Source organism: Esox lucius, chromosome 1 (genome assembly GCF_011004845.1).
Source record: "Esox lucius isolate fEsoLuc1 chromosome 1, fEsoLuc1.pri, whole genome shotgun sequence".
NCBI lineage: Eukaryota > Metazoa > Chordata > Actinopteri > Esociformes > Esocidae > Esox > Esox lucius.
Window position 1 is genome coordinate 16,668,644 of NC_047569.1, and position 25,164 is coordinate 16,693,807.

The window sequence follows — 25,164 nt, forward strand, 5'->3', positions numbered from 1 at the left end:
GGCGGTATTAAGGGTTTGAATAATGGACATTCTCTGACCACTCCCCAAACATCAATTGCTGTATTTTGTCTCCACAGATATTTAGGGTGAATGACGCCCCAGGTCCGAATTAATGTATCAAGTCATTACAGTTGGCCAATTCAAACGCTACATCTGCCTCGTGGTCATAACTGACTAGACTTACCTTTAGCAATTATGTCAGACCTTTTCTTCGGCGCGAAGTTGTACGTAAATTTCAAAGTCCGCCGACCAATTGTCTTCACACAACACGAGAAAAAGGAGCTGCTGTCTGTGTCAAAGGTGTTGAGGTGGGTGGCCACCTAACTAAGGTTGCCAAATACTACCGAGGACAAAAGAAAATGTGTCACAACAAAGGTAAAACCATTCAACTTATTATGTTAAGTTACACCTAATAGGCTTGTGCTAAATGTGTGTATAATTTCTACTTCGTTTTCTCAAAAATTATTCCAGGGTTTGAATGCTCTCACAGAGGTTAACGCATGCCTGCCTCGTAAGAACAGTGGGCGAGTAACTCAATTGAATATACAGTGGGCGGAGTTGTAGCTTTTATTGCCTGCCCTGTTGTAGACCGGGTATGACGAAAGAGCGTCGTGCTACTACTTACAGTGGGCACGCGACGTCTCCATTCTGAGTAACTAGACTCACAAGCGATACATTCATACCGTAAATAACAGTAAATTAGCTCATGAAAACGCAAAACGAATCAAAGGTCCCCGTAACATACCACACATACACACACACGTACAAGGTTGTAGCGGAACCTGAGTGCCAAAATTACACGAATTTAGCTCTAATGGGCCTAACAAAATTGATACATTGTCGCAGTATTGGGTGGATGGAACGGACAGCTTTTTCTGATGTGAACTATCGTAGCTTGAGGGTGGTGTAGTGTTACTGTGGGCAACGGTGAGAAGCTGTGCTGGACCATCATGCATAATATAATTCTTAAAACTGAGTATTTATTTAAATATATAAAAAAAACTGAATCCCAACATATTATCTGAGTTTTAAAGAATAATGCACATTTATTACAATTGTCCCATTCCACCCTCAGCTGATGGAGAAAACAATTCTGTGGAATATTTATCTTCATTCATCTCTTTATAAATATAGATAATGCCGCTCTCAGGACAATACCAAGTTGAATTGTTTAAATAATCAGGATCAAAATAGAGTTAAGTTATTGATTCCCTCTCAAAAAAAATGTACTCACTGAACAGAACTGGTATAATAATTAGCACATTCTATTCTGGATGGGACTCAGCTGTTCAATTCAAACCACGCCTTCTGTGCCTGAATGGATTTATTCAATTGCACACACATTTGCCATACAAAGAATAGCAAAACAGGAAGGCCTTTAAAAGTGCTGAATAAAATACATTCAGTTAAATTGTACATAACAACGTTCGTTATCTTTTACTGTACAACCCAATTATGGCCTGCTATCTTTTCTTCGAACTTGACCTACCTGATCAGGAAACAGCCTGTGTTTCAGTTGTAGGTATAAACATTTTAATATGCATATTAACATAAATTCATTTTGACAGGGGGAGAACATTGAATACATTTGTCATTAAAAGACCAGCATTGTGAGTGTTATCCAGTTATTTAGAAGTGTGATAAACAGATGTTATTGAACATCATGTTCGTACTGTAGTAGCGTGGATCCTTTATGTATTAATCTGATACATTTGTGCTCTGTAATATCTATTCTGCAAGAATATGCATATGAATACGCTGAAAGGAAGCTTCTCTGAAAAAAGCGAAATGACTGAAATGTCAAATGAAGGATGAAAAACCCATGGATAGAAGTAATGGAAAATTTAATAATAGAAATTAAATGAATCTCTTCACATGAAATTATGCATGAGAGGGAGTGGATCTATCCATCATCAGTTCAAACAGACACACACACACACACACACAGGGTAAAACGCCCTGACATGGAGTGTGTAACAGGCTTCAAACATATACACACACACACACACACGTACACATAGACGCACACACACGCACACACACACAGGGTGAAACCTCCTGATGTGGAGTGTGTAGCAGGCTGCCAAGGGGAGGCATCATACTGCTTCCTGTGACATTTGATGAAGCAGCAGTAGAGAAGCAGCAGTAGAGAAGCAGACCCCCTGCTCTCCCTAGGAGGGCATTAGTCAGAGTCTCCAGCTAGTCTGATGATGCTGTACTTGCCTCCACCAAAATACCAAGAAGCAGGGAGGGTGACTGGTGGAGGATTGCACGGGGGACGTCACATACTGGAGTCTTTGTACAGGTTAGGGTGTGTGGAGAAAGGGCCGTATTATGAGATAACGGCTTGTGACTGCTCAGAGGATGGATAACTTATTTTTCTCACCATCTTACCCTCTCTTTTTGCCTTTTTTCTCAAAAAGCATTAGAGAAGACTCAAGGTTCCTTGCCAACCTTCTCCAAATGGATGAAAAAGGCAGATCACCATTGGTGATTGTGTCACAATCTCAGTGCAAGAGAAATCCAACTTCAGATCGAATCATGTGTTTGTTTTGATCGCCATCTGGTGGCATTATATAAAATTACTTCTTCCATAATACAAATGTGTGTGAGTGGGTCAGTGTCGGTTTACAGTATCTCACAAAAGTGAGTACACCCCTCACATTTTTGTAAATATTTGAGTATATCTTTTCATATGACACTGAAGAAATGACACTTTGCTACAATGTAAAGTAGTGGGTGTACAGCTTGTATAACTGTGTACATTTGCTGTCCCCTCAAAATAACACAAGACACAGCCATTAATGTCTAAACCACTGGCAACAAAAGTGAGTACACACCTAAGTGAAAATGTCCAAATTGGGCCCAAAGTGTCAATATTTTGTGTAGCCACCATCATTTTCTAGCACTGCCTTAATCCTCTTGGGCATGGAGTTCACCAGAGCTTCACAGGTTGCCACTGGAGTCCTCTTCCACACCATGACGTCATCACAGAGCTGGTGGATGTTAGAGACCTTGCGCTCCTCCACCTTCCGTTTGAGGATGCCCAATAGATGCTCAATAGGGTTTAAGTCTGGAGACATGCTTGGCCAGTCCATCACCTTTACCGTCAGCTTCTTTAGCAAGGCAGTGGTCATCTTGGAGATGTGTTTGGGGTCGTTATCATGTTGGAATACTGCCCTGCGGCCCAGTCTCCGAAGGGAGGAGATCATGCTCTGCTTCAGTATGTCACAGTACATGTAGGCATTCATGGTTCCATCAATGAACTGTAGCTCCCCAGTGTCGGCAGCACTCATGCAGCCCCAGACCATGACACTCCCACCAACATGCTTGACTGTAGGCAAGACACTTGTCTTTGAACTCCTCACCTGGTTGCCGCCACACACGCTTGACACCATCTGAACCAAATAAGTAAATCTTGGTCTCATCAGATCACAGGACATGGTTCCAGTAATCCATGTCCTTAGTCTGCTTGTCTTCAGAAAATCCTTCTTTCTGGGATGACAGCCATGCAGACCAATTTGATGCAGGGTGCGGTGTATGGTCTGAGGACTGACAGGCTGACCCCTCACCCCTTCAACCTCTGCAGCAATGCTGGCAGCACCCATACGTCTATTTCCCAAAGACAACCTCTGGAATCTTCTTTGCAATCTTCTTGTAGCCTAGGCCATTTTTATGTAGAGCAACAATTCTCTTTTTCAGATGCTCAGAGAGTTCTTTGCAATGAGGTACCAGGTTGAACTTCCAGTGACCAGTATGAGGGAGTGTGAGAGCGATAACACCAAATCTAACACACCTGCTCCCCATTCACACCTGAGACCTTGTAACACTAACAAGTCACATGACACTGGGGAGGGAAAATGGCTAATTGGGCCCAATTTGGACATGTTCACTTAGGGGTGTATTCACTTTTGTTGCCAGCGGTTTAGACATTAATGGCTGTGTGTTGAGTTATTTTGAGGGGACAAATTTACACTGTTATACAAGCTGTACACTCACTACTTTACATTGTAGCAAAGTGTCATTTCTTCAGTGTTGTCACATAAAAAGACATACTCAAATATTTACAAAAATGTGAGGGGTGTACTCACTTTTGTGAGATACTGTACGTGTCACCCTGAGTAACTGTGACATATGACAGAAGTGCGAATTGAAAAATATACTATATACAGTTTGTTTTTGATGCCCTCTTTAATGCACACACTTTCTAAATATGAAAATGAAATGATTAATGAGTATAATGTGTTTACATTTATTTTAAGTCTTCATGTTCAAGTTCAATCAGAGCCAACCTAGGGGATATATTCCTACTGCAACAAGATTATCAAATAAAATGTAGATGCCGAAATGTGAACTCAATTAAAAATAGGAAAAACGTATGGGGAAAATGTAACGTTATTACCATCTGGGAAAAAGAAGATCTTTAGACCACCAGAGGGCACACCAATCCAATATCTGAAGATGTAAGCCTTTTTGTACCAGACCATTTAAGGCCATCTTTAATCCACCTCTATTAACCTATTGTGTCAACTTAGCAGTCGCAGACCTAAAGAAGTGCAAAAGGTGATAAAAACCATAATTAAGACAAATTAAGTTTTATATGCTGAGCTCAAAAGTCTATAAGAAAGTGCTGCATTAAAAGGAAAAAGACCAGTGGGAAGTTTTGTTACTTTAACAAAAAAGAAAGCATTACCTGATTTTCCTATTTCTGTTGCCTTAAATGTAAAGTATTTACTGTACTACCAGCATAAAAACAATATAAATACATCTGCAGTGAATGTTTTAGGTTTATTCTTCAAACACTACAAAATTGTGCCTGAGATTTTCCCCATTTAATCTTTCTCTATCAGTTTATATCAGATTATGACTTGTAATCTCCTTATATCTCGCTTTAGACACTTTAAAAGGTCATATAAACCAAAATACAGGAACTTGGAATGTCGTCTATATATCTACTAAAATATATCCTAGGATTGTTGTTCATGGTAGACTATTATATCCTAGGATTGTTGTTCATGGTAGGCTATTATATCCTAGGGTTGTTGTTCATGGTAGGCTATTATATCCTAGGATTGTTGTTCATGGTAGGCTATTATATCCTAGGATTGTTGTTCATGGTAGGCTATTATATCCTAGGGTTGTTGTTCATGGTAGGCTATTATATCCTAGGATTGTTGTTCATGGTAGGCTATTATATCCTAGGGTTGTTGTTCATGGTAGGCTATTATATCCTAGGATTGTTGTTCATGGTAGGCTATTATATCCTAGGATTGTTGTTCATGGTAGGCTATTATATCCTAGGATTGTTGTTCATGGTAGGCTATTCAACATTTTTAAATTGCAATGTGATTCATTTGCTAATTTTGAAATGACACTGATTTCATACAAGTAGGCCTAAATGTAGATCTTCTAAAATGTATCTCATTCAGGACAGAGGAAATATCACTGAGATCTTACATCATACATTTCTCTTGGCAGCACAATCCAATCTTCCTGCAACTAAATAGATTTCATGTGCCTCCCATTTCCACCAGCTAAACTATGGAATCCTGCATGGGGATTTCACATCACCACTTCAACAACAACAAAAATAGTTCAATTACAGTATAACGGTTATGTACGGAAAGAAACACTGATATCGAGATTAAACAGGAAATGTGTAATCTTTAGGAAAACCTTTAAGCAGCAGCTGCTACCGTAAACGTTATCATGATGGAATTTAGACATGGCATTCATTTTAAAATCTGTGTTTATCTTCCCATTTAATTTACATGAATATGGTAGCCTAATTTCTTTAAATGATTTTCCCATTATGATACTATTGATAACCAGTAGATCGGTTAAAAAAATCAATGAGTCCTTTTTTTAGAAAAAAGGATTTACTGAAATGGTGCTAACATCTAAGGAAATTCCTTTTTTTAATAAACCCCGGGAACCCCATTAACAGTTTGGTACTGGATAGAATGCTTACGGTACATGTATATTTCTGTAATCTTTTATATCATTATAATCTTGGATATTGCTGTAGTCTGTGGTATCCTCTGTTCAAGCCACCAGTAATGTAACACTAAGGGACACACACAGATTAATACTTAAAATAATTTTATCAGCAGTCTTTGTTTTTAGAAGTATCTATATAATAAATGAAATGCACAAAAAGGTTAAAGTGACTAGTAGTCAACTCGATAGATGCACATCTGTAATCCCCCAAATTCCCAAAATACATGAGACCTCTATACATCCCTATTACTTTCTTTATCTACTTGTTTTTAATTTGTCTTGATTATATTGATATTGTACCCCTTATTTTTGTCAAGAGCTTGACAAAAAAGTGTACTGCTGTACGGTACATACGAAATTAACTTTTATTACATTTGTAGCTGAGTTACAGAATGTCTTCAATAGCTCGTGCTGCAGCCACCACCCTAAACAGGGCTACAATCAGGCTGGGAAGACGTGGCACTGTGGGGGATGGGTGGCAGATTTGAAGGCTGAAACTAGGACTACTATGCCTGAGAAGTTCTACAGATGTTATACAGGCTACACTGCTATAAATGTGGTACAAATTCGCCTCCATACTGTTTCATTTAACAGGAATGATTAAAATGAAGTATGGTCAATATTCTATGTGTGCAATTCACAATCCCAAAAGCCAGACAAAGGAATGTCATCACTGACATGCACATATTCTCTGATGGAAAAGAGATACTATTGTACTTCACCTTTTTTGCGTTGCTCTGCAAAAAAACATATCCATATCTAAATGTATTGGTCTGATGAATTATGAAAGTTATGAGAATGATTGAGTTAGAATAGATTAGGAATATGCAGAATGCAGCAGTGACTGCATCCAGGGGGAGGTCTCCAGTCTCAAAGAGGCAATGGTCCTCATTAACATACTGCATTCCCAACTTCCAGAAGTTTCTTTTCCATGGGATATATAGGCCAGGCAAAGAAGAGAAGAAAAATCAGTCGATAGCCAAGCCGGGGGAAAGAAAGAGTTCCTGCCAAGCTGTGCCAGGTAAAGATTGGGAGACTGGGAGAATACTTTTTTATACTTTGTTGTCATCTGTCACTATGTTGAGTAACCTTTTAATTGATTTAAAAGTAACAGTAGCCCTACAGTGCATGTATTTTAGGCTAACAAATGTCTTGCGTTTCCAAATGACTTTAAATAATATAAAGCACATTTAGATTCTGGAACAATCTCAGATCAAAAGTATAGTTCTGCAAACTCTGTTGTACCACTGGAGTAGCTGATATAATGCTTTAGACTCTAGATATGGTGGTTATAGTTAGTCTCAGTGATAACGGCTTTGTTTATTTTAGGGCAGAATTATTCAATAACAGAAAAGTGAATTGCACGTTTGTAGGGAAATGTAGTTGTGGTTAATTGCACAGACCAGAAAAATTGATGGACAATAGTTATTGACTAAAATTGCAAAGAGTGTTTGGGGAATAGGGGGAGCTTCTAAAAAAATCTCAGCTTGGTTCTGTTGTATGCTACCGTTAAACTGTTCCACTGTGGCATTTCTGGTTGGATGGAAGGTTTTGTGGATCATCCACTGACCAATGAGAAGAGTGTACATGTCTCCGTATATGCATGAAATACCTAGATATTATACATTATAAAACCCTCTTGAAAATATCGGCTAGATAATAACGGACCATATATCCAGGGAAAATGGGGATGATTACATTATTTTTCAGCTGCTATGTGGAGATTACCCCATGCACCTCTTTTCTTTCAGAATGAACAAAGAAAACCTTGACATCAGTATGAAAATCTTTCAAGGTATATCAAGATGATGATGCAAAGTAAAAAAAAATCCAAATGAGTGAACCAACAGCCAACATACTGCAATGTTTCTTAAGGCAGAAAGTTATTTACAAGTAGTGGAAAATCAGATGATTGTTCAGAAGCCACTCTTCATTGTTAGGTGCATCCTGAGGCTACATATTTGGTCCTTTGTTTAAACAGCTCAGACAGTGCTTGTTCTGTGGGCTCATGTGGGCTTTTTTCCTGTGGGCACGTGTGTTCAGTAGGTTAAATGTGGACACTTTACTGTCAGAAAATGTTGTGTAATGGTACCTTGGAGAATGTTTTATTTTAGGAATTGTAAATGTAAATGTTTTGGTTCGACACTAAGGAGCACAGGTGTCAAGTTTCACCCTCTGTCAAAGTCCTGTATTTCCAAAGTTTTCTGATTTAAAATCTGCATGCATGAAATGGATTTGTACGGGTGTATTATTAACATGAATAGGGTAATCCATTCAGTTCATTCTGCTGTATACTTTCAAACATGATTGTCAAAATTCATTCAGATAACGATTGAAAAACTGAGCCCATCACATTAATGTGTGGCTACTGCTTAAGAGTTGCCGACGTGTCAAGAAACATGGTTGCCTAAAACCTTAAACCTATTCATTTGTGCAGCTAACCCTGCCCTGTTCTTCTGAAAGCGTCCTACATTGTAATTTGTGGTCACTATTTTTAGGAAATTGCTGTATATGTTTGACCTCCATCAAACTGTAATAGCATATTTTACTTGCTATTCAAGTCCCTTTGAAATAATACCTACTCAATATTTCATTCATTCTTTCCTCATTTCTTCTTTTATTGTATGCTTTTAGGCTTCTGTAGCTGCTCCAGATATAGGAAAAAGAAAAAATGTGGATGACCAACATCGTAGCTTTGTGCCTGCTGGCTCTCGTGGCCTCGGCAGAAGACAAGAAATTGAGCAGCCACGCTACCACTATGGCTGACCAGAGCGCCAAACTGGCCTTCAGCCTCTACCATTCGGTGGCCAAAGAGAAGGGCCTTGAGAACATCCTCATCTCTCCTGTGGTGGTGGCCTCTTCCCTTGGCATGGTGGCCCTTGGTGGCAAGGCCTCCACAGTCTCCCAGGCCAAGTCTGTCCTCAGTGCTGATGCCCTGAAGGACGAACACCTGCACACAGGCCTGTCAGAACTCATGTCGGAGGTCAGCGACCCCAAAAACCGCAACGTCACCTGGAAGATCAGCAACCGCCTCTACGGTCCTAGCTCGGTCAACTTTGATGACAACTTTGTGAAGAGTAGCAAGAAGCACTACAACTACGACCACTCTAAAATCAACCTCAGAGACAAGAGGAGCATATTGAACTCCATCAACGAATGGGCTGCGAAATCCACAGATGGAAAACTCCCGGAGATCACGAAGGATGTGCCGAACGCTGACGGAGCCACAATCGCCAACGCTATGTTCTTCAAGCGTAAGTAGACTAACATTTTATAATTTACAAATTGTAGCATTAATTAATTAATAATAATAAATGCCTGTCATTACTTATGATATTGGAAATTATAAAATAATGATATTGTCAGATTGTAATGTCTTGAACTACAAATCTACCTACAGCTCACTGGGATGAGAAGTTTCATGAAAAAATGGTGGACAACCGTGGCTTTCTGGTGACACGCTCATTTACAATCTCTGTTCCCATGATGCATCGCACTGGTAGGTTTTGAATTGTTAGACATAACATGGCCTTGGTGCACAGCATAATCTACAGTATTAATCAAAATACACCTATTCATCAATCTCCTCCCCTGTTTGTGTTCCACAGGTCTTTATAAGTTCTTTGATGACACAGAGAACAGGTTGTTTGTCCTGGACATGCCCCTTGGCCAGAAGCAGTCCAGCCTGGTTTACATCATGCCCTACCACCTGGAGCCCCTTGAAAGGCTGGAGAAGTTGCTAACCCGCAAGCAGCTGGACACCTGGATGGGCAAGTTGGAGGAGAGGGCTGTAGCCATCTCTCTGCCCAAAATCAACGTTGAAGTCAGCCACAACCTCCAGGTAAACACATCATTGGGATTTGTTATTGGCGACAGGTTCAAGAGTCTTTGATGCCTTATCTTTGTAACAAGACTCAACTCGCAAACTTAGATACGGAAGTACATGTTTGACTTGCGTATGAACAGTTCTCCTCTGTTATCTTGTTTCCAGAAAACTCTCGGTGAACTCGGCCTCACCGATGCTGTAGACAAAACCAAGGCCGATCTGTCCAACATCTCCGGCAAGAAGGACCTATACCTATCCAACGTGTTCCACGCCTCTGCGATGGAGTGGGACATCGACGGGAATCCATACGACACCAGCATCTTTGGAACTGAGAAGCTTAGAAACCCCAAGTTGTTCTACGCTGACCATCCGTTCATCTTCCTGGTGAAAGACAACAAGACCAACTCCATCCTCTTTATCGGCAGAATAGTGCGACCCAAAGGAGACAAGATGCGTGACGAGCTATAATAGTTAGATTTACCAGGTAGTTTGTGAGTTACTGTTACTGATTGAATGATGCAAGGAAATAGTATGTGTATTTGTATTATGGTATGATTGTTACCTCGAGAACACATTCCAATAGGTAATCTGTGTGGACTGAATATCTGGGCCTACTGACATATCACAGACACTATAAGCACTCCAGAAACAGGTTTGTATAAGTTTAAATGAATGCTGTATGGACGTTGTGCCATAATCAATAATATTGATACATTTGCATATTTTAACACATTTCAGGAGGAGCCATACAACATTAGAGCCTTTTTGGGCCCCTGAACATTGAATGGCATACAACCTAACAGCATGCTTATATTAAGTATGATCTATCTGATTTGTGCCTTCCAGAAAATCATACATTTTCCACCCTTCTTGTAACCTGTTTGGCGTGTCATATATTGAGTTTGTGATACATGTGGTTACTTGCGTTATCTTTAATGTTTAAAGAGAAATAATATTGCACAAGTGTACTACAATCTGATTTAATTTCATGCTGTATTTCACCTTTCACCCTGAATTTCTAATGCTTTCATTTGTTTTAGCTGCACTGAAACTATTCTGCTACACTGTTGCTCTAGACCATTGCATTTTTTATGACATTTTCCAACCAAACTGTGTGACATTAGGCCTCTGTTTTTGCATTTACCACAAAACCTTGGAATGTAGCCATAATGCAATATAAATTTTTACAACTCTTTTTCAATAAAAAACAAACAAATTACATTTGGAAGTATTTGATTTACACTTAATGTTGAGCCTGGTGTTAGAGTCTGCAGTGTTTCCACAAAAATAATTGAATAAATGATCAAGAGAAGTCTAGATTAAAATAATCAAACCGAATGGAACTGCTCGTAAGGCTCCTGTAATGAATAGAGTCGCATAATATGAAGTAAAATCTGGATGTAAGCCTGTGAAGTATATTGTGAAGCAGTGTGTCTAAATTTGTCTGGGATCAGTTCAGCAAAGAGAATAACAACAATTGGTCTGGTCAGCATAACGGTGAACATTCTTGTCCATTCTTCAACGGAATGGAATGTTGAGATTATTCTGTAGACTACACAACAAATGTATGAAAGGCCCTCAAATCCAGAGGATTCCTCAAACCTAACCTGTCAGAGCTTGTTAAAAGCCCCACGGAGGAGCCAACAAACGTATGTGGGTGAGGCTGGAGTGCAGGGTGAAAATGGTAAAACAGAGATCAACTCAAAGTGCAATTAAAACGGACAAAACTGATTCTGAAACATTTCAGCAACATAAACAATAATGAAATACAGACATTTACAAGAATGTGGGGTTAAACAAATTAGTCTTAGTTCATTACATGCCAATCTGTATATAGAGTAGAGAAAGAACACAGGAAAGGGACAAAACGATCAAATTATATGATATCAGCGCCATCTTCTGGTGAACATAGGAAACATGCAGGGAATACTTATATAATTTTATCTAGATGGTGGAAACACTGTTCTATATTTGGTTGTGTTTACACAGGCAGCCCAATGATAATATTTGTATTATTGGGTAATTTGACCAATCACATTTGCACTTTAAAAGGTGATAAGATCTTAGATATTCACACAGCCATTTGAAGCAAAATTGATTTATTGAAATAAAAATACCAATTACACATAAGTCTTTGTGTCTCATAAATATCCAAGACAAATCATATCATAACATATAATGCCTCTTCAAAGTGAAAGTTGCATACTGTAGATTATTTAGATTTGGACTAGATTATTTAGTTTAAGAAATAGACAAAATAATCAGGTAATACACATGAGACAAACGCTCAAAAGTATTTAGAATATAATCCAACACCCATCTGCATATATCATTGGTCATGTTATTTGGTAATGATCTATTCATGATTTATGCTGTTTAGGTAACCCTAAAGCAGAGGTAAAACAAATGAACATTCCCGCCATGGCTTGCTACGAATCCCTGCCCTGATCATACCATACAGCCTGTAATGTATACTCATTCATTTTCATTCAACAGTCATACCTTCAACCAAACCAGGGTGGTTCTCTTGCCAATGAAGGCATTGACATTATACTTGACAATCTATTGTCTTGTCTATTGAGAATCTGTATGGCAAGACTTTTACGGAAACAATAGGCAGACAATCTATAACAAACAGATAGAGCATCCATATTAAAAAAGATACAGACATCAACAAAACGTAGAAATCTCCAGTTCAGATAAAAACATATTTTTGCATTGGACCTTGGTCCCCAAATAGCACTCTTGTTGTCATACATACCATTATTAACATAGACATATAGACAATATAGACATTATTATTATTCTAGTTGCCAACAAACCTGTAGTCCATTGACAATACATTAGATGTACCGCAGTTATTCTCTTCCATTTTTGCAATGCTAAGTATGCATCCTTACATAGCTTTTCGGTCATACTTAAATATTTAATATAAGATTTTTCCTTTGCCTATCTAACTTCCTTATATCATCCACTACTCTCTTGCAGTGAAGATAAGTGCTTCTTTCAAGATTAAAAAATAAATAAATAGAAAATAATTTCCCTTATGCATGTGATTTAAAGCTACAGTACCATGTTAGAGTGATAGATCCTCCTATTGAGCACTGGGGCCTCAACTCCAATGACGCGAAGCCACTTAGTGGCCAATGTGAGACCAGAGACATAAGTGCATTGTTCATTAAGAAGAAATGCACTATCCCTGTCGCAGGACGATAACACAACAACCTTCATTACATTAGTGCTTTCCCTTTCTGCTGTGCTGGCCACAAGCAGATTACACAGACAACAGCCAGGCAATCCTATTAACGATGGCCATATAAGCCGCAGTGAGCAGGCCAGTCCATGCCCTCTGTCTTCCAGTCCATCATCCCTTTCTCTCCCTCTCTCTTTGGATGTTTCCTCCTCCTTTCACAGTTTTTGTCTCTCTCTCTCTCTCTGTGTCTTGTCTGCTCAGATTTTAGGCTTGTCCACCTGTCGGTTGGCCTTGCGAAATATTGTTCTGATCTCCTCTGTAACCATCTCCTGCCAGTTGTCCCTAAAAATGGAAGATTAAAAAGACATTTAGTATATCAACTCAAACCCGCGTTTAAGTACATACACTGTTTTTTCAATTGTTAAATTTTTTTTATAACTCAGGTTCATCTTGGGTACTGTATAAAAACTTCCCTACCTGACTGTGTAGGACAATAATTGTAAATAAATGAACTGAGTAAACACTACTATCGCAGATTTAAATTAATCCCGGCCTTAAACTCAATAGGCTTTCATTTAAATCATCCTTTTAGATTAAAGCAGATAGAACGAGACAAAACAAAACCACATGGCAGGAAAGAAGTCAATGTGTTTTATTGACTTGAGTGGTAGGCTCAAATGAGGATGATCTAGGCATGGATGGAAAGATGTTAACATAAATAGAGCTTTGCTGTTATGGTCAAGCTCGGATGAGTTCAGAGGATCAGAAACAATTGAAGATGAGATCAACAGAGTTTCAACAGTGAAAGACTATGGATGAACAGTACTTTATACTGTATGGAGGTTCTACAGTGAAAGACTATGGATAAACAGTACTTTATACTGTATGGGGGTTCAACAGTGAAAGACTATGGATGAACAGTACTGTATACTGTATGGAGGTTCAACAGTGAAAGACTATGGATGAACAGTACTGTATACTGTATGGGGGTTCCACAGTGAAAGACTATGGATGAACAGTACTGTATACTGTATGGGGGTTCCACAGTGAAAGACTATGGATGAACAGTACTGTATACTGTATGGGGGTTCCACAGTGAAAGACTATGGATGAACAGTACTGTATACTGTATAGGGGTTCAACAGTGAAAGACTATGGATGAACAGTACTGTATACTGTATGGGGGTTCCACAGTGAAAGACTATGGATGAACATTACTGTATACTGTATGGGGGTTCCACAGTGAAAGCCACAGCACAACACAACAGAGAGAGGCATGCATGTTGCTAGCTACCTCCTGGATTCAGAGAATCAAGCTTTTTTCTCTGCTTTCTTTCTCTTGTATGCTGCTATATCCTCTGGGTTAAGTCCATGATTGTCATCCCTAAAGTAGACGATAGATGTAACGGCATCATAACAGCCTCAGTCACCTCCAGATTCGAATCCAGGCTCAATTAAATAAATTAAACGGTTACACATAACAACAAACTGCACTATTAATGCACACATAGGAACTGAATGAAATGTAAAATGTTAAGCCTCCCTGAGGAGTGTTCAGGACTGTTCAGGACGTGAACACTGGTGATGTCTTACCCTGGTCTTATCTCAGGAGGCTTCGGCAAAGGCTTGTTGAAATTTTGTTTTCCAACCAGCCAGTATGTCTCTTCAATGCCTTTACCCTGCAGGAAAACATCCTCGTTATTTTTGTATTGCTCCCCAGCTGAAAGACGTAGTGCAGGTTAACATAATGATGATGATTATATGTGCGTGTACCTTGAGCTCTGTCATGCCCCTTACATCTATCTTATAGCCCTCATTGAGGGAGCGCAGGATCTTCACAGTGCTCATGTTCACATGAATTCTATAAGCTGAAAAGACAAAAACACAGTCACCACAAACCCAACAAGCAAAACAATGCCAAATTGATTCAGTAGAAAGAACCCCTGACACTCACGCAGCCCAGTAGATTCCATACGAGAGGCAGTGTTGACTGTGTCCCCGAAAAGGCAGTACCGAGGCATCGTCAGACCCACAACCCCAGCAACACATGACCCTGTGAACACACACGGCACAACACATGACCCTGTGTGTACACACAGTACAACCAATGACCCTGTGAACACACACAGTACCACACATGACCCTGTGTGTACACACAGTACAACATATGACCCTGTGAACACACACAGTACCACACATGACCCTGTGTGTACACACAGTACAACACATGACCCTGTGTGTACACACAGTACAACACATGACCCTGTGTGTACACACAGTACAACATATGACCTTGTGAACACACACAGTACCACACATGACCCTGTGAACACACACAGTACAACACATGACCCTGTGAACACACACGGTACAACACATGACCCTGTGAACACACACAGTACAACACATGACCCTGTGAACACACACAGTACAACACATGACCCTGTGAACACACACAGTACAACACATGACCCTGTGAACACACACGGTACAACACATGCCATCACAGCCATAACATGGAAAACTAAAACTCTAACCGCCCTTCCTATGACTGATGGGCCCCCCAAAAGGGAATAGAATCAAAGTGATTGATTGTGAGATTTATAAATACCTCAGGTTGCCATTCAGCCATTGAGCAAGATTGATCGCATGCATAACCCAAAGTGCTAGTGACCTCCTGACTCCAGAGTGTGCCTGCCAGAGACATGCCTTCTCTCACCTGAATGTATCCCAATACGTATCCTGATGGGCATGCCAGGCATGTGGCGCATCTGGAAGGTTCCCACAGAGCTCAGGATGTTCAAGGACATGTTAGCTATCTCTGCCGCGTGTTTGTTGCCATTCCTCTTTGGTAGACCAGACGCCACCATGTAGGCGTCACCAATGGTCTCCACCTACCCAAGGGAAACAAGTACGCATACAGGAAAACAAAGTAGGGACAAGCTTGCACACTGGTGATGCATACAAGTGTTATAATGCAATGAAAAACCGCAACGTTTCGGTCTTTGACCGATACAAGAAATTATAATTCATGTCACTTAATTTGTTCGGAAGCATCCCTAACAGCCAGGCCGGTACCAACCACTACTATGCCTTGTTTCATCTCATGTCATTTGGAAAGATTTAACGGAGTTGTGGGGAAATATTCCAACTGACCTTGTAAACATCATGGTTACTGAGCACGGCGTCAAACAGTGTGTACAGGTCATTGAGCAGATCCACCACCTCGATGGGGTCACTGAGAGAGGAGATGGTGGTGAAGCCTACGATGTCACTGAAGTAGATCGTGACCTGGTCAAAGTACTCGGGCTCTACTGTTGCACCAGTCTTCAGAGCCTCGGCCACAGACCTGGGATGTACACAGAGTAAGGAACAATCAGAAAAAGTCAGAGCGCTTTACTGTCCCTTGAGATGGAAGGAAAATACTCATGGTATCATATCTTTAAATAAAAAAAGGCCCATTCTTTTCCTCTGTTGCCTCTGTGAGTACAGTAACACGAGGTATAAATCACAAAGGCACCATGTTAGAAGGCAGTGCCTCTGTTGGCCGTGATAGTGTATTAACACAGGGTTTGACTCACGGAGGCAACATCTCAGAGAGCAGTTTCTCTGTCCTCTGTTTCTCCACCTCCAGCTCCTCTGTCCTCTCTCTGATGAGGTCCTCCAGGTTAGATGAGTACTGCTCCAACATCCGCAACATGGAGTCAATGATGTTGGTCTTCTTGCCCTTGTTGATCAGTTTAAACTGTGATAAAATATCATAATATTCATGAATTATGCATCACTACACAATGTAAATACATAAATAACAGTTAATGATTAATGACGAAAGGCAAAAATCCAGAGTTGTTTGTGGTCTAAACTGAATGGCTATTATAGACAATTACATTGTATGCACTGAGTCAAGTCAATAATTATTCCAATGCCGCTTTTGCACATCCGTTAGGCTGACAAATCCTTATTATTAAGTTTAATTATTTTACATTTTAGTGCAATTATTTCAATTATTTTAATACAAAACCATTTTCTGTCAGCATGCTAAGAAGTTGTTCATTTCACTCTGATCTTATCTTGCCAATGTTTTGATTTCGACTTTTGATTAAGGCCCTGCTTGATCAGTTGATGTCGAGATATGTGTCTTCTGAAGCACATCCATTGCAATTCTGGTTCTTATCCCTCTTCTTGCTAAACCAGGATTTATACCAAAATCCTTGTGTGCCCGAAAGAACGCTCTCTCCAACCTTCTATCGGCCTTCTTACTAACTCCCCAAGCTCCCGGATGGTGATATCCAATTGCATTGCCCTCCACTGTTAGCCTGGTCTGTTGTAAGATTCTAATCTTGGTCTTGCAAGGATGCAGCTAACTCCAAAGCAGTGACTTTACAGCTTCATCAGGACTGTGAGTAGGACTGTGGCATCTGGGTTCCCCACAACCGCAGAGAGAGACATTAATTGATTTGACATCTCTAATGCAGTTACTCTGACACCTCTGTCTTGTTCTTTAATCATGGCTTTTGTCAATCTGTAAAAATCCAAAAATCTATGAAGTGCTGGTTTCTGCTGTTCACAGTATAAACTACCTACATTCCCTGAATCAGCTTACTATGACATTAACAGTAGGTTACCATTTAATAGGTAACCCTGGCACATACTGTGGAGACAAATGATGGTAGCTGACCTGGTCAAAGATCTCATCAAAAGCTGGTCTGCGGTCCGGTTGTTCGCTCCAGCACTGCTTCATCAGCTGGATACACTCTAGAGGGGCCTGGTCTGGTGCCACTGTAGGCCTGCACATGGGAGGAGGCTTTTTCACTTTACGTATGATTTCTGATAGGGACGGAAAGAGGAAGAGAGGAGAAGTGTTACACAACAGCTGCACTGCTGTGAACAGATTACACAGATTATTGATGGCTGGTACAAGATCAATTGTCCCAGTGAAGCACAGAACATATAGCTAGCTGTACAGTACAACATAGCTAGAAGTACAGTACAGTACAACATGTAGATAGCTGTGCAGCACAACTTGAAGCTAGCTGTACGGAACAACATGTAGTTAGCTGTACAGTATAACATGTAGCTAGCTGTCAAGTACAACATTGTAGCTTTTAGTACAGTACAACTTGTAGCTAGATGTAATGTACTGTACAACATGTGGCTAGCAGTAGATAACAACATGTAGCTAGCGGTAAAGTACAATTTGTAGCTAGTTGTACAGCACAACATGTAGCTACAATATAGCATGTTCAACTGTAGGCTACAGTACAGCATGTAGCTACTGTATATGTCGCTTTAGTACATACTGTATATAATGCCTTTGTAAACTATTCAGACACTTTTACTTTCTACACAGTTTATTGTGTTATGGCCTTAATTTGTAATTTATTAAATTCACCAGCTGAAAGATGACAAAGGCAGCTGTGCCAATTCACTGAAAATATATATACATTTTGTGGAGCGAACGTGCCCAGTGTCACACCAACACTCCCAAAAGAGAATTCTGGTGACTTCCAGAATCTTCCGGGGGCAGCCAGCAGGGCCTGCCACACCCTTATACTCATGCCTCTAATTGGGACCTCGTCTGGGGAGGTATTTGAGGGCTGCAAGGGAGCAGCTCAGTGCCGAGGCCAGCAAAAGAAATGTGGTGCCAGAAAAGGCTGCAAGAAGGAGGCGGAGGAAGACATCCAGGACACACAGGGTGAAGAAACCACCAAACATAAAAACATGAAGACCTATTCCTCCCAAACACCCACCAGGAGGCTACCCCAAAGTTGAGGCCACCTCCCAAAAAAGATGGTTTGACCTTTGATTTAAATTTTCTCTCACATACACTTACACTTCTCTTTTTTATATACAATGTGCACCAGTGCACTGAACACGCCCTTCTATGTCGGTTCCCTGTCAAAATCCCTGTACCAATATTTAATGTCCATAAGTATTTAGACCAGGGATATTCATCTCTGATCATGATCACAGCTTTGGCTGTGGCATAGGGTCTGAATACCTATGCACATGAGAGATTTCAGTTTTTTTCTTTTCAACAAATTGGCACAAAGTTCTAAAAACTTTTTCGCTTTGTCACATTTTTAAATAGATTTGGAAGCAAGTGGTTTTCAGCGACCCGCTTTGGATTAAGAGCTCTATTTCTAATGGCCAGCTGAATGCATTTTTAATTCATTAAGACATGAACATGACTACACGGAAGGGATTGTACGGTTTTGTCTCAGAATGTGTGGATTTCCTAGTTTAGTATTCTCTAGACTTACCAGCAGCAGCCAGACCCAGCATGCAATAAGGAGCCCCTCGCACAACCACCTCTTGGAGTATAATGGCAAAACTATACACATCTCCTTTATAGGTCCCTTTGCGAGAGATCTCCACGTCTCGGAGGAACTCTGGAGCTGTCCAAAACTGATCTGAGATGGAGAGAGACAGGGTAACTATTTTAGCATTGTAGTAAAAGACAGCACATGGGAGGCATTCAATGTAAATTACATGGATGCAGTCCACCTTGGATATGATATGGACGAATGAACAGTTCTCTTAAAAAGTTTGCAGCCCTAGGCGGAGACATTACCTTCAGGTGGAACTACACTTTTGGGAGCTTTCTGGGATTCTAGCAGCTCGTTAAAGCCATAGTCTGTGATCTTGAGAACGAAGCGACCATCAACCACACAGTTCCGTGACTTCAAACGGCCATGTGGGAACTCCCGATGGTGCAGGTACTTCATACCCTAGGAGGCCAAAATAATCAGCAATACTAAATCCTTGGTGTGGTTAATGACACAGAAAAGTACCAGAAAACGCCTTTTGGAAATATTTATAAACATACATTTGCATTTTATATAAAATACAGTATATTTTTCCTAATAGGAGAAGTTCTCTAACATGACGTCAAGTATGTCTTACCTTGATTAGGTCCAGCAACAGAGAGGACTTGAACATCCAGTCTAACTTGACGTCATCGTTCCTCAGAAGGTCCTGCAGGCTGCCTCTGGAACAATGTTCCGTCACCACAGCAAATATATCACAGTCTTTGAAGAACCCCAGAAATGGGTTGACATTCTCATTTCGCAGATCCTTCATCTAGACACATTCACAGAAAATGAAGTGTAAACAAAAACAAACCCAAAACCTAGACATAAAGCCATATTTGGCCATGAATGTTTTTGTCTTTGAATTTGACCTTTGTGAAAATCTTGGTTGAGCTCTGCTTGATTTCCTTGAAATGGCCTTCTTCAAACTTTTTCAGCCACACCCAATCGCCCTGTGAAGCCATAGAAAATGTAGTTTTTTATCCTGGTCCCGTAGTTTTTTATCAAGTCCAGTTGAAATATTTTGGGATAGCTATGAAAAGTTGACTTGTAGTTCAATGGTGGCAGGCATCAACCTACCTCATAGACAGCTACATTTGTGGTCTCATGTGTTGCTGTAGTGATGCTGTTCACAGAGTGGCGCTGTTCACCGGAATGCATACTGCTGTCGTCGATAACACTTTTAGATTCACTAAGGTCCTCCAGAGTGATTTTCTATCAAGCATAAAATAAATAAATGAACATGCAGTGTTATCAGATACAGAGGCAATGTTGTAAAGAATAACATGCAAACATATTTCTACCTTCCTGCTCAGCTGAGGGTTGATGAACGTGAGGTCATCTAATGTCAGCAGGATCCGATTGGGCCCCTTAACCAGCTGGATCTGCTGGATTCTCCTCCTGCCACCCAATCAAAGAGCACATCAGCCAAGATCACACAAATTACAGTGTATCTCTGTCAGTTTATATTCTCTATGGATTGAAACAGTGTGAAAAAATGGCAGCAACACGTTAACTTGACAGTGAAAACACTTACCTTACGAATATACTTAAAACGAGTCCTCCCACGATTATAATGAAGATGATCATAAACACTACTATGATGTAGGTTATCTCCACACCTGAGACATGGACACGTAAGACATGGATACTCAGCACTCAGCATAGTGTTTGGTCGTGTGATGGAAAAATGTTAGACAGCAAACAAGTTCTCTACCTCCAGTGCAGATAGTGTTTGGCTCAAACCAACAGCTGGAGTCAGACGGGGGAGGGGAGCCCCCGGGGAAGTGAATGGATTTGCCGGCAAAGTGAACAGTGTTAGCGCTTAGGTCCACTAGATGGGACCGGTAAAGCTGAGCATCCCATCCAGCTGAGTCCAGGATGACATAGCTGGTCTGGCTTTCCCCTTCAGTGTCGATCTGGATCTTCTGGTTGAAGCCAGAGAACGTCATATTCCTGGTGAAATAAGCCAAGTTGCTCCCAGAGAGCCACCGTCCAGCTCTCCTGGCATTGTGCATAGCTTTGGCAAGGAGGTAAATAGCGTTGTAGATGGTTCCGAACAGGGGGTTGACCTAGAACGCAAGGCTATGGATAAATAAAATGCATTCTTTGTTTGGCTTAAATGATTACATATTTATTCAAATTGATGCACTGATCCAAAACTCACATATAAATAAGTTAAATACCAAATTTGTTGAATACTTGATTGTCTCTTGTTTAACCAATGTTTAATAAACGCAATCAATGTCCAATTTCGAATACTAAAAATATAACAAGTCCGGGACAACAGGTCAATCAGGCCAGAAACATCCAAGCACCCTTCTCACCTGCTGTGGGTCCACTGATACGGTGAGTTCCTCAAACCTCTTGGCCATGCTGAGTGCCTCGTTGAATGACATGAGCTCTGAGGACACGGTGATGGTAAGGACAGCGTCGTAGGCCTGCCGCAGCTTGGTGTTGTTTTTCAGTGGGAAGTAGGAGGTGTTGGTGTAGGGCAGGCTGTAGAGCAGGGTGTCGTAGGGCACAAACACGTAGCGGCCCTGCGTCAGACCCTTCTCTTGGGCCTTCAGCAGGAAGGCCGTCTGCTGCTCCCCACCAATCAGAGCAGAGTGCATGCACATGATGATCACTGGAGCAGACAGGATGTGAACAGTGAGGCTTGAAGCCTTGTCTGCTTGAAGACATTACATTTCTGTAGACATAGGCCTAGCTGTATTGTTCTACTGCAAACCAATGATTGGTTCTCGATAGCCCTGAGTTAAAATCCAGCTTGAAAGACAACACCAACAATTCAGTTTTGGAAGTAATTAAGCAGTATATACAGTCTAACACTTGTGAAGGAAACTTTCATCATTGCCACTCTCCCTAGATCAGCCTACCACCCACAGACAGTATGCAGGCCTACAGTCTTGTGAGGCAGGTTAACAAAACCTCATTTGAATCTCTACGGTAAGTAAAACTTAGAAGAGAAGTTTTACGGTGTTACATAAAGAATACTTGCCTTTGATCTCCCCAGCCGCCTGGATTCGCCTTAGTGTACTCTCCATCTCTGTCTCATTAATTCCCACTGACGCTACTATGCCAACTGGAAGCCCCTGGCTCCGCAGGGAGTTGGCCAATTTTCCCGCGGTGTCCATCCAAATATCCTCATTAGAAGACACAATGCCGATATTGGCCCACCTAAAGTGCTTCAACACCGTAAACAACACACGTGTAGGTGAGGGAAGAGTCCGTGCAAAGGTTGGGTAGCCCTTGATCCGATCCAGCTCATAGTTAATACAGGCCCAGGAAAAGATTGCTTTATCCCAGTTTTTTGCCAAAAGTGATGCTGCGTCACAGTATCCTGGATTCGCCGGACCAACGAAGGCGTCCACCGTTTTTTCGTAGTAAACAAAAGTGGTCAACGCTTTCGACGTTTCGCAGGCTTCTTGAAGGATCACAAATTCCAATTTGCTCCCCAAATCTAAACTAAAGTCTTCGTTTATTCTGCCCACGGCCAGTTTAGCGGCCACTGCGGGGAGTGCCTTGGAGTACACCGTGTCACAGTTCCATGGCCCAAGGACCCCCACTTTGAAAATTAAACACTGGACACAGCATGGAAACGTCAAAACCCCTAGCAGGACCCATAGAATAAATTTATAGAAAGGCAGCGTGGCGAGGCTGTGTCTGCTCTTGAAAATGGGGCAATGTGGATAGTTGTATAACTCCCATAGCACACCAACAGTCAGAGGAATATGTTGCATTGTCCTTCTTTATTAATCGTATTGGTGAACTGTGATGTTATCCTACATCAAAGTATTGAAATCCAAACCAAAGACACCTGCGAAAAAGTTTGAGTAGAACATTTATTTTTATCAAATTTAAAATTAGGCTACTCCAAAGTTGATTGAACTACATAAAGAGTCTAGGTGAACGTTAGATCATTGCTATTTTTTAGCATGTTTTCCCACTGAAAATCAGGTGGAGGTTGTCACTTACCATCGTATTTCTTGGCCTTGAAAGCTGAGACGTCCGAAGAGAGTTTTTCACAACTAGTTTACCCCACCGAGTGTTCCCCACTTCCCCCTTGTAGTTTCCCCCCCTATATTTTCATTCATGTGCAATGTCATGCCCAGTTGAAGACACAGCAGCTCGTGTCATTTTCGTCCTTCTGATGTGACGCTGAGGCAGGCCTGAATCTCCGTGGTCTGTTAACTTCAGCACACCGGAGAGCTCCTTACATCCCGTTGTTAGCACTTCGTGAGACTGGCACAGCTACACTCCACACACATACATGTTGTGTGACAAAAGTAAACGTTTTCTTACCTTATCAAGTTAGCTCATCAGATTCAAAGCAGGTCAACATCATGTATTCTTGTAAAGTGTCCTCCTTGGAAACTAACGGCTACCTAATGCTCAACAGGTTGCTGAAACGCAGACTAACATAGTCTATGGTTTCCCAACAAAGTGGTACATTCTGCAAATGTTTCAATAACGTAATTATAGTGAATATGTTATTAATAGAAAATATAAGTTATACCAGGTCAGAATCACCTACGCCCATTCAATCAAAGTCTTTTCAAAGTGACCTGTAGGCAAAACGTAGTGCTGCACCCGGACCTAATCCATATTCGGTAAGGCACACTGTAAGAGGATTGTCAACGTACGTTTGAGAGGCAGAAACACATTACCGAATAAGAAAGCCGTCAAGACGATATATATTAGCGATGTCATTCCACGTCTTTCCCGTCAATAGTCTAGTAGGCCTAGAGTATATATATTTAATGTATATCTTGATTTACAGAGAGCGTGTTTAGAAATCGAATGAAACATACTCCCTATAAAACTGACGAAAACGAAAAACTTGAAGTAGCTTATATAAAATAAAATGCTCCTATGTATGTTCACACCGTTTTCTTTTGCCATGGTGACAGCTTGTTTCATTCGAACACACGCACCGAGTAATAATTGGTCTGGAGCGTTTAGGTGGCAATGATAAAGGCCCCACAGTTGAAGTGAATTTGCTCCCAGGTGGTGAGGGAATAATTAACGTTAACGAACGGTTCTTCCAGCGCGTGCATCCCCTGAGCTCATCAACATTGATCTGCGTCAGACATTTCAGCTGTTTTGACAACGCGTTACAGGAACCCAGTGGCAATTTAGAAAAACAACTGGTTTCTGCATTTCAACACAGGTAAATGTAAGATATTTTAACATAGATACGCATTACAGGTTATTTTGTACCACAATTTGATAGGCCTATATTAATTGAATACCGGACTGTAAAACAATGTGTGTTAATATGTATGTATGTATGTAGGCCGGTTTGTGCATGTGTGTGTGCATGCCTGTGGTTAAGAGTAAGTGTGTGTGCATGCCTGTGGTTAAGAGTAAGTGTGTGTGCGTGTATGCGTTTAATTTGCCTGTACACGAGAGACTCAGAGAGCCAGATGGAGAGAAAGTGACTGTGTGCTTGGAGGCCGGTTGAAAAGAAATTCCACCTTTGTTGACCCATATCCCGAATAAGCGGATGAGCCTCTTAAACGTAACACCTTGACACCTCTGTCCTGCTGCCAGAGATAGGGGAGAAAAATGACGGCTCAGCAGAATACACCAGGAACTGAATACCGAAATACATCACCAGACACAAATTATACGATTGATATGAATGGGCCTACATGTGCTTTATCTTGCCGTCTGGAACCTGTTTTAGCTTTACCGTAGAGAATTTATACAAATAATGTTAACAATTCCATATACTGGGACAATATATAACGGCTGCTTATGTACATTACCTGTCCTCTTAGAACATTCTGTGGGGGCTACGGTGGCACCATCTGCTGGATGCTAAATTA

At 40.9% G+C, this 25,164-nt stretch overlaps 3 protein-coding genes across 7 annotated transcripts in view; 1 reads left to right on the forward strand and 2 right to left on the reverse strand.

Moving 5' to 3' along the window:
• gdpd5b (glycerophosphodiester phosphodiesterase domain containing 5b) overlaps window positions 1–522 on the reverse strand; it is a 60,826-nt gene extending 60,304 nt beyond the window's left edge. For all 3 annotated transcript variants that reach the window (XR_828327.3, XM_010877062.4, XM_010876976.4), the window contains exon 1: window positions 185–522. The gene's annotated coding sequence lies outside the window, so the exon portion shown is untranslated. The remainder of the gene's footprint in view (window positions 1–184) is intronic.
• Window positions 523–6,925: 6,403 nt separating this feature from the next.
• On the forward strand, window positions 6,926–11,045 carry serpinh1b (serpin peptidase inhibitor, clade H (heat shock protein 47), member 1b). Of its 2 annotated transcripts, XM_010876769.4 has the most exons (6): window positions 6,926–7,021; window positions 7,752–7,795; window positions 8,635–9,254; window positions 9,401–9,499; window positions 9,609–9,841; window positions 9,992–11,045. In XM_010876769.4, exons 3-6 carry the CDS (start codon window positions 8,672–8,674, stop codon window positions 10,292–10,294), a joined length of 1,218 nt encoding a protein of 405 aa, XP_010875071.2. In that variant the 5' UTR covers window positions 6,926–7,021; window positions 7,752–7,795; window positions 8,635–8,671; the 3' UTR covers window positions 10,295–11,045. The 2 variants fall into 2 exon arrangements, with proteins under 2 accessions (XP_010875071.2, XP_010875163.2); XM_010876861.3 differs by lacking the exon at window positions 7,752–7,795 and having other exon boundaries at window positions 6,927–7,021.
• A 493-nt stretch (window positions 11,046–11,538) lies between these two features.
• On the reverse strand, window positions 11,539–24,343 carry gucy2f (guanylate cyclase 2F, retinal). 2 transcript variants are annotated; one of them, XM_034293523.1, is made up of 19 exons: window positions 23,636–24,343; window positions 22,332–23,150; window positions 21,658–21,959; window positions 21,048–21,402; window positions 20,868–20,952; window positions 20,635–20,731; window positions 20,411–20,545; window positions 20,203–20,283; window positions 19,926–20,102; window positions 19,594–19,750; window positions 19,283–19,432; window positions 17,698–17,846; window positions 16,601–16,764; window positions 16,176–16,368; window positions 15,739–15,913; window positions 14,974–15,072; window positions 14,793–14,887; window positions 14,613–14,698; window positions 11,539–13,361 (listed from the first exon to the last, which is right to left on the reverse strand). In XM_034293523.1, exons 2-19 carry the CDS (start codon window positions 23,071–23,073, stop codon window positions 13,277–13,279), a joined length of 3,327 nt encoding a protein of 1,108 aa, XP_034149414.1. In that variant the 5' UTR covers window positions 23,074–23,150; window positions 23,636–24,343; the 3' UTR covers window positions 11,539–13,276. The 2 variants fall into 2 exon arrangements, with proteins under 2 accessions (XP_034149414.1, XP_010874856.2); XM_010876554.3 differs by having other exon boundaries at window positions 23,309–24,343.
• Between the last annotated feature and the right edge of the window lie 821 nt (window positions 24,344–25,164).

Bases quoted from the DNA above. Each gene is read 5' to 3' on its own strand.
- serpinh1b (XM_010876769.4), top strand. From the start codon at position 8,672: ATGTGGATGACCAACATCGTAGCTTTGTGCCTGCTGGCTCTCGTGGCC. The intron at 9,255-9,400 runs GTAAGTAGACTA...ATCTACCTACAG, and splicing joins CAACGCTATGTTCTTCAAGC to CTCACTGGGATGAGAAGTTT. The intron at 9,842-9,991 runs GTAAACACATCA...TCTTGTTTCCAG, and splicing joins AAGTCAGCCACAACCTCCAG to AAAACTCTCGGTGAACTCGG.
- gucy2f (XM_034293523.1), bottom strand. From the start codon at position 23,073: ATGCAACATATTCCTCTGACTGTTGGTGTGCTATGGGAGTTATACAAC. The intron at 19,433-19,593 runs GTAATGTCTCCG...TCTCCATCTCAG, and splicing joins AAGTGTAGTTCCACCTGAAG to ATCAGTTTTGGACAGCTCCA. The intron at 13,362-14,612 runs GTAAGACATCAC...TTCCATTTTTAG, and splicing joins CCTCCTGAGATAAGACCAGG to GGACAACTGGCAGGAGATGG.